Source organism: Populus nigra, chromosome 1 (genome assembly GCF_951802175.1).
Source record: "Populus nigra chromosome 1, ddPopNigr1.1, whole genome shotgun sequence".
Lineage (NCBI taxonomy): Eukaryota > Viridiplantae > Streptophyta > Magnoliopsida > Malpighiales > Salicaceae > Populus > Populus nigra.
The window spans coordinates 11,071,636-11,088,649 of record NC_084852.1 but is presented as its reverse complement, the minus strand read 5'-3'; the positions used below and the strand labels follow the sequence as shown (position 1 = coordinate 11,088,649).

The 17,014-nt window shown below is 33.4% G+C and overlaps 1 protein-coding gene across 6 annotated transcripts; it reads left to right on the top strand.

Moving 5' to 3' along the window:
- Window positions 1-10,566: 10,566 nt before the first annotated feature.
- On the top strand, window positions 10,567-15,400 carry LOC133680776 (probable E3 ubiquitin-protein ligase ZFP1). 6 transcript variants are annotated; one of them, XM_062103762.1, is made up of 8 exons: window positions 10,583-10,880; window positions 11,550-12,201; window positions 12,281-12,384; window positions 12,643-13,500; window positions 13,638-14,038; window positions 14,228-14,326; window positions 14,548-14,712; window positions 14,884-15,400. In XM_062103762.1, the coding sequence occupies exons 4-8, from the start codon at window positions 12,657-12,659 to the stop codon at window positions 15,028-15,030; spliced, it is 1,656 nt and encodes a 551-aa protein (XP_061959746.1). In that variant the 5' UTR covers window positions 10,583-10,880; window positions 11,550-12,201; window positions 12,281-12,384; window positions 12,643-12,656; the 3' UTR covers window positions 15,031-15,400. The 6 variants fall into 6 exon arrangements, with proteins under 6 accessions (XP_061959744.1, XP_061959746.1, XP_061959745.1 ...); XM_062103761.1 differs by lacking the exon at window positions 11,550-12,201; XM_062103764.1 differs by lacking the exon at window positions 11,550-12,201 and having other exon boundaries at window positions 12,640-13,500.
- Window positions 15,401-17,014: the final 1,614 nt, after the last annotated feature.

Sequence of the window (17,014 nt, the reverse complement as noted above, 5' to 3'; positions counted from 1 at the left end):
TAAATAGACATATGCCATTACCCTTTGAAGACAAGTTCATTCAACCACAAATTCTCTTAATTTAACCTATGTGAGGCCTCCCTTTATGAGACCAACTTTTACCTAACCAATCAGTTTTCAATCATGTCAAACTCCCGTAGTCCTACCTCTTCACCATCAAACTATTCTCAAGCTTTGCAAGCCCCACATCCCTCATATTTTTCCTTTTTAATTCTAATTTTCCATAGAAAAAATGTAAAAAACCAAGCAATTTTATGAACTCATCTTAATTGATACTAACTGAATTGAATAACTCATAATCATAATACAAATAATTCTTTTAGAACTGTATATTCAAAAATAAAGATTTTAAAGGTTTTAACCTATCAATACTAGAACCAAAGTGCTTATATCCAGAAAAGATCTTCTTAAAACTTTCAACCTTCTAGATTCAGTTATCTTGATTATTAATAAGCATGGTTCAATAATCTTTACCTAAAAAAATTGATCATTCTTGGTTTATTCATTTTGATAAAAACTATCCAAAGAATCTTCCAATATGATTTTCAAATAGATGGTAGCAATACTTCTCTCCTACAAATTAAATTCTACCTCAAAAGACTTTAGAAGCTTTGAAACTATTTGCTTTAAAGAAACTTTTAAAATATGTTTCTACCTCTTTACACTTTGTCTCTGTTTTTAGGGTCCCTTTTATATATATATATATATATATATATATATATATATATATATATATATATTAGGACTTCATGATAATGTATGACTCGTATGAAGAAATTAACTGCTGCCCATATCTCACGAGAGATATTAAGGTAAAATTATGACTTTAATTCAATGCAGACCAAGCCTACTCTCAATCCGTTCAATCCTCGCTATAGTCTTCCCAAACTCAACCTGCACCATCATTGTCAACCTCAGCTTAATATACCTTCCTAACTTTAAAAAGCAAAATTTAAGCTCATCTTACATCTTCCAATTCTAAATCTCAATACAAAAAGAAACTGCAAGGAGCCCTGCCATAGATTTCAAGTTCATTTGATGAAGAAGAAGATCATATGCTAGCCAACAAAGATCCAGATTATGGTCCCGATATGATATGACAATTGTATGACCTTTAGACTCATCAATACTCATTTGCATCAATAGTGACACCAGACATTTCAATAATTTAGATTCCTCTATGACATCACACATGATGTCAGTATCCACTTTGACAGACCGATAAAACCTTACAATAATTTAAAAAACCTTATCCTCAAATGACTACAACAATTTTTACGTGACAAACAACTGTTAATATCAACTTTAAAAACTTTCATATGTGGTGATTCCCTCTTCCACTTGATAAATAATGTCTCTTTCAACAAATGTCATCCATTACAATTTCATAATTCAAGCATGTTTCAAGTCCGTGTGCTCAATTACAAATATGTAATGTTTTTTTATTTGTAGAGGAGAATGGTTTTTAGAATTGATTTCAGTTTTAGTTTGAGAGAATAATTATCTTTGTAGTTTTTTTAAAACATTCTATAATATATCTCCCTTTTTAGCAAAAGATTTATGTTTTCATATTTTTTATATATAACACTATTAAAAATATATAAACTTTTGACTAACTTTAATATATCATAATTAACAATTTTTTACTATCAAATCAAGATAAATTTCTCTTTCATGAGAGCTATAAAAAAGGAGAAATAAAATAAAATAATTATGATTTAATATTAAAATTGTTTTTTAGGGCATATCAATACTTATAATATCGTCTTGGATGAAAGCCCTTAACGTGCACCTAAAAATATTTAACTATCACTGGATGGATTAAGAAGTGATGTTGTTTTAGGCTTATCACGTATAGAATAAAATTTATAAACTAAAAAAGTTCGAGACTCCAATGGGTAAGAGAGGATATACAAGGGGTTAATTTGAGGTTTGAATAACATGCTTTTTTTTTTATATCAAGAACAAATTCTCATGAGAATTCAAACTTGTAAAAAAGAGTAGCAAGTTGTAGATGGGAGTGCTCTTCTTTGTCGATGACAAATAATGGGCTGGAAGCATCTAGTCTTGGATCACATCCGACTCCTTTAAGAAAGAACATTTTTTTTTTAAGATCATGATCATGGGTCAAGCATCTTTTATCACTTTCTCTACCACAGAAAGAAACTGTTATAGGTTCTTGTGAAGTGAGTAGAGGAGGGATTCTCAAAGCAATTGCATTTCACCAATGAAAACAGAAAAGAAGAAGAAGAAAAAAGCTAGGTTCTTAGTTGTCCAAAATCATGTTGTTCTATATATAATTGAATGCAATGACAATGAGAGAGCAACTCATCAAATTCAAGAAAGCTACAACATTTCTTGTTTGTCTTGAAGAAGAAAGATATAGGTAGAGGAAAATTCAAAGGCAAACCTACTAGTTGTCGCCATTTCTCTACGCTTGAAGAACTCAGTCAGTACTCTCCCCTCTCCCTTCCTCTCTTATTTAAATGCATTTTATGTCTTTTTTTCATGTTTTTTTATTTATTAATACATTTTAATGTAAATTTATTAACTTTAGAATCTAGTTTTAATTTTGATTTCCTCAGCCTTATAGTTTCTATAGCATTACTTCTTTAGAAGCCCAATCTTAGAACTTTATGGAAATTGATAATAACCCTTGATATCCTGCCGTTTCAGTTTGAATTTGGAGCTGTACTTTACAATTCTACAATTAGTTTAGCAGATATAGATGGAATGAAATATCATTTAATTTAATTTAAGGAATTCTATACATGGTCAAATATTCAGTTCACTTTTAAAAAAAATCCAAACACAGCTTTGTTCTTTTTTCAAAGCATTAGCTTCCATAGATGAGATCATCAAGTATTTTGAAGAATATGGTCTTGACTTATCGTTGATTGAACAATCTTGATTGTTTATAATACTTTTATCTCATGTGAACCCACTTTATGATCTTTTGCATTTATTTTTTTAAATGATTGTAGTTGCTAGTACCATCGCCACTCGCCCTCACACTTTTAGTCAGGTATCACCCTCTGAGCTGCTGTACTCACCATATAGTACCCTATACTTCAGAGGTTTTTATGACTATGAATTGCATAATAGATTTAAGTTTTTTAATTTTAGATATTAGGTCTTAAAACATATTTCTTTGTGCTAGTCAGTAGTTTTATGGTTGTTTCACTATTTTGTCGAAATATGATTTGTGATTTGTTTTGGCATACTTGATGGACAAATTTCATGTAGCTCCATATCTATGAAAGTAGGATGAGATGGTAGAGAGTTATTATCTTCTCCATTTTATGAGTTTGGATTTTTTGACAATTATATTTGATACATTAATATCCCAATCTCTTATTTTTTGGCCATTCTAGCTAGTATAGTGAACATGAAAATGCGAACATGTTTTTTCTCTCATTTTTTTTCTTTTGTTTTGATATGTCTATATGATCCTATTTTGGATTGTTTATTGGAAAACAAGTCAATGAACTAAGAATTTTTTGTACTCAGTTGTTTATAGTGGTTCTCTTTTCTCTACATATATATGAGCATGTTGGATTATACATATTGAAAGTTGTAAATATGCTTCATTACATGATATAGAAGTCTGTTTGAACATTTTAGGAAGAAGCAGCAGAGAATGTAGAAGAAAAGTCTGAAGAGGAGTTGGAGGAACCATCTGAGGTTAGTGACCTTGGGTGTCACAATTATGCTTTTGGGTTTCTTTCTTTAATTTTTGGCTTGAAATTGGCTCCTAATTTTGGCAGAAGCAGAAAGGTACACTGGGACTCATTGAAATCAACAACCCTAATTTAGTAAAACCAAAGAATTTGAAGGCTAAAGATGCTGATGTAAGTTGTCACACTTTCAAATTGCACACCGTTTCAATTTTTTAAAAAAAGTTTAATTGTTTAAGAAATCAAAATTTCATTATCCAAATTGGGAAAATAATTGAACTCTCAAGGCGTGAGAAGTTAGCTACTTTCTTGCTTCAATCCATTTTAAGCAGTAATTTGCTTATGCATGTGATCATTGTGTGAGTGTGGAAACTAATTCTCAGCACACTAATTTGATTATATTATTATTTTTTACTTAATGTTTTTTTACCTTAGCGATATGGCTCATGGCCACATTCTATTAAAAGTGCTAGGATCTATTTGAATTTTTAAGTTTCCATGTTTACCTTGCTACCCCTACATTTTTTAGTATTATAGTTTTGCAACTTAAAAGTTAATCCAATGTGAAGACTTTCACATCAATTATTAGAGATTTTGGGATCTGGTGGAGCACAATAAGCATATATATTTTTTTATTTACCCAATGAGTATTATTTTTTTTTTCTCTCTTTCAATTCATTTAGGATGCCTCCATCAATATTCAGTGTGATGAAGGTGAAGAAAAACCAGGAGTTCCCTTTTATTGTGATAACTGATAAAGGCTTTCTAGCAAATGACACTCACTGTGTAAATGCCTATAGGTGATTTGATTCCAGATTTTAATTTCTCATAGGGGATGCAGTGATGCATCTAAGAAATTATTCCACCAAATATACGGTTAGGAATAGCGACATGAACTAAATGTCCTGCCAAACCTCTTGCTTAATTGTTTTTTGAAATTGTCCGGTCAACTTACCATGATCCACCCTCTTCTCCACACTAAAAAAAAAGTATTAAGGAATATTATTTGAATCCATTGTTACGTATCTGAATAGATGATTAATAGTTTTCTTTTATCAAGGAAAATGATTTTTATTGAAATAGTGGGTGACATATAATAAGATTGTACATTATATCAAGATAAGTTGTACCACTTATCATTCTGAACAGTGCTTTATGGTCTGGGTTTTAGAACATATGATCCATTAATAGAGAAATGCTCATGTATGAAATGGTGTTATGGTGTAATTGTCTGGATGATGTTCACCTCTTTGGAATGTACAGACTCAAATTATTTAATGTGCATGTTAGATATCCTTGGATTGTGAATATAAACCTCATTCTCCTGAAGGCAGAACAAGTCTTGACTGTATGTTTTTATTAAAAATAAAACTGCATGGCTCTGTGGTTAATTTCCTGTTGTTGCTGCTATTTGTCCCTTGTATATTCTGATGCTTCCAAGTGTCTATTTGAAGGGTTCCATTGTTGACTTAGTTTGAGTACTCTTGCTTGTATAGTGGAAATAGAAAAACAGAAAGCTCATGAACGATATATGAAGCTGCAGGAACAAGGAAAAACTAAACAATTAAGGAAAGATTTAGGTAATTACTGGATATTGAATATCATTACCAATTTGTATTTTTACCTTTTTCCTGATACTTCATTGAAGTTTTTACATAATTTTGTCATAGCCCGCCGTAGGAAATGCTAGTACATATTGAATCAAACTTGTCCTGAAGTTATATGTTGGGTTTTTTATCATTCATTTTTTGATTTGCATCAAATCAGGGCTGCAATAAATAACTGGCTGAGGTCTAGTGTCTTAACAATTCTTTCCTTGTGGCTTTTCCCCATCAGTCTGATAAGTTAGATTGAAGGTGGCTAAGACCCTTTTTTTGTCCTAGTAATTAAAATACCTATGGGAACATATGAATGCCTGCTTCTGTATAATGGCATCACTTGGTTAGGCATACAAATAGAATATGTATTAGGAGAAGGTGAAGGGGACTGTCTTAAGGTCGATTTGGTTAACTATTTTTTAGATTTTTAGATGGAATTAACTCCACAGGTTTGTATCAAATCATAATAGTCTTGGAAGATCTTTTTCCTCCAATTTACAAGAGTACTACTGGTTTTTTGACCCAGACTAGAAGGGAGTATTATGGTATGGTTTGTTGAACACGATCTTCGAATTAAGTTCATTAAGGATATTCAGAAACTACATCAATGGAGAAACAGATTCGATTGAAAACAGAAGGATGTAAATGACAGTGTTGATGTTAAGAAGCAAGGTTTCTAAAAAACTAGGATATCATAATTGTGTGTTTTAGTTGATAGTTGAACGAATGATCTAATGAACTTATCCTAGAAGTTAAGGATCTTATACCATCATCTGCTTTTGTTGATTTTAAATGCAAAGAAACTGCAATCTTTCACTTGAAAATTATAGTTGGTCTTGAATCTGTGGCTGGCTAGGATTTAATATATTTTTCACCAAAAAACATAATGAAACAAAGAAGAAGAAAAAAGAAAAAAATTGTAAATCCAGGACTATCCAATAACTTTTCTTTTGGGAGTCCATACATTGCAATTCCTGAACCCATTTTCGCACTTCTTTACTTGTCCCATTCCTCTGTCTGTATGTGTACCAGTTGATTTCTCTATTGTGTTTTGTAGCCACCCTATTTTCCTTCTCTACATTATTTCTGGAAAACACCTTACAAACCTCTCCAATTTTGCCCTTGTTCATTGGTTTTGATGATTTGAACCCATTTTTCTTTCTAGATGTCCTCTCTTTTCATGGTTTCTACTGATGGTAATGTCCTGTTTGCCTGCCTTATTTTTGCTTCACTTCATCATATTTTTATTAAAGTATTCATGGAAAGTAAGTTGGAAACATAAAGTTGTTGAGTAAACTTAGGGTCATTGCTAAAAAAAGATTACAAATGTTATCATCCTTTTAACAGAAAAACATTTGTTAGTATAAATGTGACATTTTATGAAAGTGAGACCTATTTCACTTAGTCATATCTTAGGAAAGAGTGATATATATGGTATGAAGAAAGATTTTTCTATGTCATTATCTTCTTTATGGACTTTTAAGGAAGATATGACTTTGTCATTATCTTATTTATTGATGTCTAAACTTGATTCAAAAGATGAAATTGAAAGGGAGAAAGAAAAAGATAGTTTTATAGAAGAGGAGAAAGAGGTGGGGACTAATAGTAAGGAACGAGAAGAAAGATATAATATCTCAAAAGATAGGGAGAAGAAGATCTTGAATTACTCTCGGAGGAAGCCAATAAATAAAGCTATTTTGCATTCTCTACCATGCTAGTAACCAACCTTCGACTCAATGTCACAATCTTCTTCTTTTGGTATGTCTACTATCCATGTTCTCGAGTCTCTTGTTCATAGTTTTGATGTTAATGATCTTTCTATAGATCCTAGGAAAGGAGTTCAAAATTGTACTAAGTATTTTATATCTAATTTTATTTTGTATGACTCGTCTCTTTCATATAAAACCTTTGTATCTTTTTTGTTTTCTACATCAATTCCACATGATTGAAAGGAAGCATTAGGTGGCCCAAATTGAAAAACAACCATGGTGGAGGAAATTAATGCGTTGGCAAAGAATAACACATGAAAGCTTACCACTTTTCTTATTGGGAAGAAAACAATAGGATGTAAATGGGTATTTGTTGTTAAACAAAAACTTAATAGAGCTTTTGAAAGGTTCAAAATGAGACTAGTTGCAAAAGGCTTCACTCAAACCTTTGGCATTGATTATCAAGAGACAGTTGCTCTAGTAGCAAAAACAAACTTTATACGGGTTCTTTTAATTTGTGCTATAAATTTGGGATGTGATTTACAACAATTAGATGTAAAGAATACCTTTTTGCATGGAGACTTGGAAGAAAAAGTTTACATAGAGATATCCCCTGGTTATGCTTGCATAAAAACAAAAAGAAAAGTTTGTAAACTAAAAAAAACCTTGATAGGCTGAAACAATCTCCACAAGTATGGTTGTTTATCGCATGATCCTCGCTCATCACATCTAGATGTTGTTTATCGCATTCTTAGATATTTGAAGTCAACTCCTAGAAAGGGACTCCTATTTTCTAATAATGGTCATTTGATGATGAGAGTCTTTACTGATGCTGATCGGGCTAGATCTCTATATGAGAAGCAAGAAACAAACAATGGTGGCAAGGTTTAGCGCAAAGGCTGAATATAGGTCTATAACACATGGATATTGTGAACTGTTATGGCTTAAAAATATGATCGAGGAATTGAGAATAGCAAGTGATAATCCTATTCCTTTGTTTTGTGATAACAAAGTTGCCTTTAATTTATTGCTTATAATTCAGTTTAACATAATAGAACAAAGCATATTGAGATAGATATGCGCTTTATCAAGGAGAAAATAAATGATGGGATCATTTATATATTTTTTGTAAACTCTAAAAATCAATTAGCTGATATTTTTACAAAACATCTTAGTAGTAAGATGTTTCACTCAATTTCCTATAAGATGGACATTAAAGACATTTATATACAATTCTGAAGGGGTGTATTGTTAAGGTATTTATGTATACAAGACACATGACACTTTTATTTCTTTTCTTTTCTATCCTTCTGTTTTCTCTTTATCTTTTCTTCTCCATGCTCTCGTTCTTCTTCTTTTTCTACTTTCACTTATCTAATTATCTAAAAAAATCAACGATTATTTAATTATCTTTTCCTTATAAACGATAAATATTTCTTAACTTGGAAAATAATGTTTGGAAAAAAGATCCCTTCATGAATTTTAAGTTTTTTTGTTCACAATTTCTTCTTGGTACATGTCAAGTCGTGTGGCTTGCCTAAAACTTGTGCTGGCTAAGAAGTGGTCGTAGCTTATTTTCCTAAACGTAAAAAAAAAATCAATAATGAAGTTGGAGCCCATTAAATCATCCGTAACTGGTGCTTTTCCCCGTGAACAATTGTTGGTGCAAAGCATTAAGAACAATTATCTATCCCGTGAACAAAAAGATAAATAAAGAATCTTCAGGGGAAGCTGGCAATGATTGATCATATTATTCTTTAAATACTTGAATAGGAAAGAGATAAGAAGAGTGGAGGAAGTTGAGGATGTTGGTGCCTATGATGTATATATAGACAAGAGCCAGCACATTTTGTTGTTGGCACAAGAAAGTTGAAAGAGTCTCGTCTGAGCCTACCATTTTGAAGTAAATTACAAGCAGGACAAGGAAAGATACCTTGATCATTGCCATGGAAATAGTTCTTTATGAATGCTTTACACCCTCATTTAGGAATGCCTTCTAGCATGTGTTTACCCCCAGAAAGGACCTGCCTTACAGAAACAGCTACAGAATCTATCATGGCACAGCCAATCTTCTTATTCTAAACCTCATCAAGTGGAAAATTGCAAGAAAATGGATCTTCCAAGTTCTGGTTGTCAAGTAACTTCACTTGTGTTCGTTGCTTAGTCGTGCAAAGCATTCAAATAGAACCACGTTAGGAAAAAGAAGGAAAAAAGAAAAAAGGATTCTCCCTTCTCGACAAGGGAAAAAAAAAAAAGAGAGGTGGAGGATCTGTTCATGCATTCCAAATCCTGAAGTGAACCAAATGAAAGAAAATGGTGGCATAACTTGCAGATCAAAGCTTGAAGATTTGATATGAATTTGTCGAAAAAAGGAATTTAATATATGTTTGTCTTATGAGACCATCCATACTCCATGGAAGCGTGGGATCCACCTTGGATTCATTACCTGTACGCTTTGTGGCTAGAAATTACAAGGACCCCAGAAAAAACTACAGTCATCTCCAGCTTTGCATGCCAATATTGCCCGTTGCCAAGAACAAGAATATGCTTTTTAGGGTTCTTTTACTGCATTTCGATTCCATTCCATGCCTTCTACGTCCATCTTGATCTTCTCTTCTCAACTTATCCAGAATTATGCCCTCGTCACCGATATTATATACTAGGTGAAAAGAATTCTGAAAAGCAGCTCCAAATAATGGATTTATATAGCTCTGATATTTAATTGTAATTGTGCCGAACCCACTACGAATACTAGCGCAAATGAACGAAGTACCTGTTTTTTTTTAATTGCATGCGTTGATTAAGTGCAAGCCATCATTGAAAAAGACATGAAAATCAACGTTCAATGAATATTTCAAGTTAAAGTTCTTCTCTTTCAAATAATGTTTACTAATTGGATCTTGATTCTAATTAATTAATTCCTTCATTCATTTTACGTTGTGTTTGTAACCAAGAAAATTAAATAATTTATTATTGTGATCTTTCTTTTCTTTACATTAAAGGAAATTGGAAATTAATATCTAAATTAATTATAAATGATTCTTTGATAAAAATAAATAAATAAATGATTCTTTGATTTCATTCTCTTAATCTAATTTAAGAATAGTTTATAGGGTAATGTTCAATGTCACGCAACACTAATATAAATAAATTTATATATTTTAAGCAAATCTATATATTAATTATTAAATCATTAAATATACCAGTGTAGTAATATCCAAGTTGACTTTACGACACGTATAATGGTCGATATTTTACCTTCATGGAAAGGCACAAAATCTATGACCATCATTAAATAATAATAATAACAAAAAAAAATTATTTTTTTAATGTATTTTGGTGATCATAAATTATTTATTGTCCAAATATTTTTATGTATTTTGATGGAAATAAACTTATGGTACAAGTTATTCCGAAACGCGTTGAGTTAAAGCTATATATATATATATATATATAAACAACAACGATTGTGAAAATAAATAAATAAAAAATCCCATAAGTACAGTGACTGTAATAACCTCAACGCCAACGGTTAAAATAAAATAAAATAAAATAAAATAAAAAGATAAAATAAAAAAACTTCCTGTCCGTCTGCGTTTGGCAGCCTTACCTTATATTTTACAAAAGCACAAGCACAACCTCTCCATCTATCTCTCTCGCCCAAATCATAACACAGAGATCTCTCAATTTCTAGACTTCCCTTCTTTTCTCTCTGTCTCTCAATTCTTGATTTTCTTGGTCTTAAATCGATTTTGAAATCTAGGGTTTCAATTCTTTAATTTTGGCTTCTTTTATATCGTTTTCTTGTTTTTGCAGGTATTATTTATTTTGCATAATTTCACCAAACAACCTTTGGTGAAATTCCTGCTCTTGGTTGATAATTACATGATCACAAGGTACGTCGTCATCTTTCCTTTTTTCTTCGTACAAAAAGTCTCAAAATTTATGCTCAGTTTTTTCCACTAGTGGGTTTTTCTCACCTTCTGTTGATAAATAATAATGGGTGTAAGGTAATGATTTTTAATCTTCTCTTTGTATTTCTTTTTTTGAAAATAATTGAATCTAATTAAAAGCGGGGCTATGTTTTCTGTTAGCATGATACTGAATTCTTTTGGTACATGGAGGAGTCTGTTTCCCTTTAGTTGTAGTGTAAGCTGGCTTGGCGTGATAGATGAAAGTGCTCTTTTGAAGAATGGAGATCCTCTTGCCGTGTTTCCTAGATTTGGTGGCACCAAAATTTGCTACATCAAGAGGAAAAACCTTCGATTATAATATTATCCTGTAGAGTTGTTGCTTCAATGGTCGGTCATTTTTGGATGAAAAGTTGGTTTGTTATTTGCATGACATGTTATCTGGCAGCATACTGATCTTTCATTTTTTGTTTATTCCGTTTTGTTTTTACTTTCAAATCTTGTCCAGAGGGTTTGGTAATTGTTCTTATGGGGTAAATTTGAAAGTTTTCCTAGAAGAGCAATTAAAGATTGGGGCTTAAATTTAAATAGAGCAGAGAGAATAAAATGTATAGGTCTCTAACATGCTTACCTCAAATTTATTGGAGGATTCAGGATTCCTATGATTTCTAAGGTTGCTTTGCTTGAGCATCTTGTTTTGGCATCCATTTGGGGCATGAATCTTATGCTGCACAAGAAGAAATGGGATCTGCTTTTCAATTGTAGGGCTGGGCTGATTGCATTGAGGTTGCATGTATTTGTCGACTATTGAGAATGTTCTGCTTGTACTCCTTGGAGGCTTTGCATTCTGTTTTGACCTAGGGGTCTTTTCCTTTAGAGAAGGTATTTCTGTTTTGACCTAGGGGTCTTTTCCTTTAGAGAAGGTATTTCTGTTTTTCAGAAGCCAGAGTTCATTGCATCTTGAGTTTCAGTTGTGATGAGACTTGGAGTGCAGCTCCATTTTAGATGTCAGTGAGAAAAAGTTCTGCAGACTTTCTGCATTAGTGAGGTAAGTGTCATCATCTAGGATAGATGTAAAGTCTTTCATCCAAAGGCTTTCTAGGAATCTGGAAGTGGGTTATAGTGCCAGCTTAGTTGCAGCAGTTGTACATCTCTCTCGTACACGTGCTCTCTCTTCTTGTTCACTGTGGTATTGTTCTCACGTCTCATTCTTGTTTCGTCTCTGGGATCTTCTCTGTCCTTCCTGTCTCTTCTTCTCTCTCATCATACCTCACATCAGATTGATGCATTGATGTGGCATTCCATGGTATGCTTTGCAATTTAACATTGAAATGACAATATCACGGGAATCTTTTGGTCTCATGTATTATGTTTTTCTAATACAGGATGCTTTTCAGTAAGCTGTAGTATAAATGGTGTTAAATTGATGAGAATGAATTGTGTACAAATATGGATGGAATTTGTGCATATTGCTTGATATGCAATGTTGGTAAGTGTATTATTTAATATCTTCCATCATGCATTCCTAATGTCTGAGATGGTATTTTGTATTGCTTTCTTGGTTTATATATATTCGAATATGCATATGCATATGCATATGTATTCATTACAGATGCCATCCTTGTTCTGGTTGGTGGATCATTATTGTATTGTTTTCGCACTTCATCTTTCAATGACAACTTATATCACAGTTTATCATTCCAACCAATGCTAACATCTTTATGCTAATATCTTGGCTATGAAGCAGGTATAATTTGAGATATGGGACAAAGAAACATGCTATGCACCAATCAGATGATTGATTTAGAAATGGATCAACAAAGCCAGGGATATCTACATCCTGAGTCCTGCATTCTTCTAGGGGGTGTGACAAACTTCCGACCACCTGATATTCCTACCATGTTAACAGCTTCAGGGAACACTATCAATTGTGACGCCCATCTAGCTGATCGTTATGATGGTGCTATGTTTTATGGGATGCCCCAATACCATGGTGTTCATCCTCATCCTCAGTATCACAGCCCAAATCTTGATTTAAGTGTGGCTACTGCACCCAACTTCTATGTTCCTTACATGACTCCATCTTCTGGTATTCCTATCAGTCATGCATCTTGTGATCAATTATCTTCATCCAACAATTATGGAGTGATTGGAGTTTCTGCTGATGAGTATGGAACAAACAGTCACTTCATGGATAATGCTAGAAGTTCATACAAGAGAAAGAATGCTGAAGGAAATCCAGGGAATTTCCACTATCTGAATGCCTCAGCAAGCTCTAGTTCCTCAGTTCCCCCAATGAATACAAGGCATCCCGAGGGGGTTGCTCTGATGGATGCTACATCATTCACCCTGCCACATTACAGGGGGACTAGTGCTTCATCAATCAGGGAAGTAGGATCTCAAAGAAGTGTGAGGAATAGATTAGGTTCTGTGGGGCTCGATCCTGCCTTGGCACACAACCCGAACCATTTTATTCAAGGAAACTATTTGGGCCAACCCTATCAGCCAGGGGGCTCTCTCTGGTTAGATCAACACTTAAGCAACGGTTCTACTGATGCAGGCGCTTCAGGATGGACTCAGACCCCTACTATTCCTTACATGCACGGTAACTTTTATTTTCCTCATTACTTCTACTCTTTGGTCTCTTTATGTATGATGAATCCTGTTTTCTTGGAATATGTTTTAAGTACCACAAATGGCCCATCATGGAAATATTAAGCTCCTTGTTTCATCTTCTTGTAGGGAACAATGTCAATGGAGTTCCTATAGAAACTGGGAGCATGGGTCCACAGCGGTATCATGAGCCAGCTAGCAACAGAAGTAATGCCAGTTTCTCGCACCCTTCTCCAGTAAACCCTCAGCGCCATAATTTTCATCACCTGTCTCCACCAATTCAAGGAATTAGAGGTCACAATATTAATATTCTTCCTCAAGCACCAGCAGCTTCATTCAGAGTTCCTACAGCCAATGCCTCACAAAGCACTATGAATCTATCTCAAGATGGTTTAGATATTGGACTTAGGAATCCGGGATCTGTTCAACCAACCGGCCTTCGAATGTACCGGCCTCACCATGAGGGAGTTGCACCTGAGACCACACTAAGACATCGCAACCTCCCTCGCTTGAGAGTGTTGCCAACAGATGCAAGTTCCCATCTTCATCTTCATGTCTGCTATTTCTTTTCCATCATTTATTATTATGAGTGGTTATCTTTGGTTCATAAGGATTTTATTGGTGAAAAAGATCCCTTTGTTTTACGTACTTCTATCTTCAATTAACTGTATTTCTTATGTTAATAAAGTGGCTAAAATATTTCTGATTCGTGTGTGTAGGGGGTAGCAATACTAGGGTTCCCTGACTATTATGAAGTAGAGAATTATGCTGACCACCACAGAGATATGCGCTTGGATATAGAGGACATGTCTTATGAGGTAAGCTTGAGATACTTCGACAACAATCTTTCTTTTAACATGCAATTAAGCTAGATGGTGATGTAATCAGTAGTATGGAGAATATGAAAGAGCATCCAGTTGGTTTTGGATTGTCTAGATGAATGAAGGATTGACATGTCTTAATTTTAAGCATCTGATACGAGAAACCTGGAATTGCACCCACTTTTATTTTATAACATGAAATTTTCAACTGTCTACAGGAGCTTCTTGCACTTGGGGAGCGTATTGGTAATGTAAATACTGGCTTATCAGATGCAACTATCAGAAGTCAATTAAAAACAAGAACTTATTTATCATCTCCTTATTCAATCAATTTGGAAGTATCTTGTATGGATCAAGAAGCTGATTCTTGCATTATTTGCCAGGTATTATAAAAGCTACCTTGTGAATTTAGTATTTGGACATTTTTGAATTGTACTCAATTTTTCAGAATGCCTTATAATTCTGTCACCTGTTTTCTATACATTGACCAAAATGTTATCTTGTCTCCTTCACGCAATGCATGGAATTTATATTGATATTTTGGGATTTTCCAGGATGATTATAAGAGTAAGGAGAAAATTGCATCTCTTGATTGTGGACACGAGTATCATGCAGATTGCTTGAAGAAGTGGCTACGCTTGAAGAATGTCTGCCCCATCTGCAAATCTGAAGCCTTAACCATGGAAGGAAAGGATGTTTAAGGTGGTGATCCTGCTTGTATAAAATAAAAGGGAAAATAAAGCGGAGGAAAGGGGTGGCAGCTTTATGGGCGAGCATTCAAAGCACAGCCAGTTCTCTCTCTCTTAATTTGTTTATTATAACAAAGTTGATATTTTGGTACATGTATTTTGTACATGCACTTGCAAATATACGACTAACTGTCACACGAAGTCATTTATTTGTTGGCTCTGAATGTATCAAAACCTGTACAGACATTCATTATAGATTTCGTGTGCTGTATCATTAACTTTCAGTTAAGGTGCCATTCCGGTTCCCTTGTATTTTGAGATGCACGGTATTGGAATGTTGGATCATGAATCTGATGGATATAACGGTCTGCTTTTCCTTGAATTGAGGTTTCTGAATTTTTTTACAAGTGCATGCTGGTTTTTCTATCGGTTTGTATTGGATGATATTATGTTTGCTTAGGAATGCGCAGCAGCTTTGTCCACCACCCATCTCTCCTTTTGGTTCATGATGTTCAAGACATTTGGCATGGTTGATTGAATTGGTTGGATGGCCTCCTTGGTTACTTTGATGTACTTATTAAGGAATTGGTTACTTGCTTTTTCTCAGAGCATCCATGTTCATGCTCTCTATAATAGCTAGCAAGGAAGGTTTTCACTTCGTATAATTCTTGCTCTCAAAAAGACTTTTTATTCTAACTTTATGAACTATACTCGCAATATAAATAACTCTTTATTTATTTGGTGCTCAACTGCAATTTCAAGAGGTAGTCTTGAGGTGAGTTTCTTATTTGATTTACTTTTGGATTTTTGCTCTTTTATTCCTTCGTATTCTTTGGCTGTCAAAACAAAGTACTATAAATTCAACAAGCATTAGGGTTGTTTAGTAAGTTTTTTTATGTTGTTCAGGAATCATGGTTCTCTATCTAGGCTATAAATAACATTGTACCAAGACACAAAAAAAAAAAAAAAAACTTGATGAAGCCTCCTTTTTCAAGACTTGATGAAGATGAAGGGTGGGATGTAGGTGAATTAAGCTGAATAGGGTGGCTGATGGTGTTGTCTATGATGTGATTACATGTAAAGGAAAACAAAACTTAGGGTTTTGCACAAGTGATCATTGCTTCTGTGCTACTTTCGATGTTGAAAGTTCTACATTTCAATCATGATAAATGTTATTAGGTTTGAGATATAAATCTTGGGTTTTGCAAAAGTGATCAGGCCAATGTCCATACTTTAGGAGAACAAACATAATGATGAACTACTTCCATAATGCTTTGTAGTTACATTACATCATACTTTCTTTGTGTATTCTTCTGCTGTGATGCACCAGTTTTTAGGAGTGCCCAGCATTGTGTCTTTTAATGTGTAAGATAAGTTGCTTAGAAAGTTTTGGAGTTGGGGATTTTATAGGTTAATTAGCGTGGTTTACTAATTTCTTAGATGTCAGGTAGGGACCTACTGCATGTAAAGTTAGATGCAATGTGGAACATCTTTGGAGTGGATTTTTAACAGATCTCACATAGCTTTCCTGTTTCTAAAAATTATAGCCAAGAACTTCTTTGGTTTTTTGAAAAATATATATGTTACAAAAATAGTAAATTAATTTTTTTTTTTGGAAATTTAAGGATACTGTTATCTAAAGTTATTTAAGGTTTATACGAATATTACCTAAAAATTAAATATTCTTTTCAGTTTTGAATATTTTCTTCAAAGTTGGGTTGTTGCAAACCATAAGTTGTCCAAGTATCTGTCTGTCTCTAACAGTAATCCATATGAACCACTAGTGATTAAGAGAGAGATTGTTATACCTTAAAGTACTAGTTCTTTTTTGTGTGTTTTAGGTGTTTCTGTATTTTACTCTACTTTCCTTGGAAAATAAAAGACATAACTTTTCTATTTACAGAGAAACCTAAAAATCCTATAAATGATAAAATATCAATTTTCCCTTTAAATAACATCACATATATTATTTTAGGCTAATTTTAGAAATTTATTC

Coding starts and splice junctions, on each gene's coding strand:
- LOC133680776 (XM_062103760.1), top strand. CDS start 12,657: ATGGGACAAAGAAACATGCTATGCACCAATCAGATGATTGATTTAGAA. Junction 13,501..13,637: donor TACTATTCCTTACATGCACG/GTAACTTTTATT, acceptor ATCTTCTTGTAG/GGAACAATGTCAATGGAGTT. Junction 14,039..14,227: donor TGAGAGTGTTGCCAACAGAT/GCAAGTTCCCAT, acceptor TCGTGTGTGTAG/GGGGTAGCAATACTAGGGTT.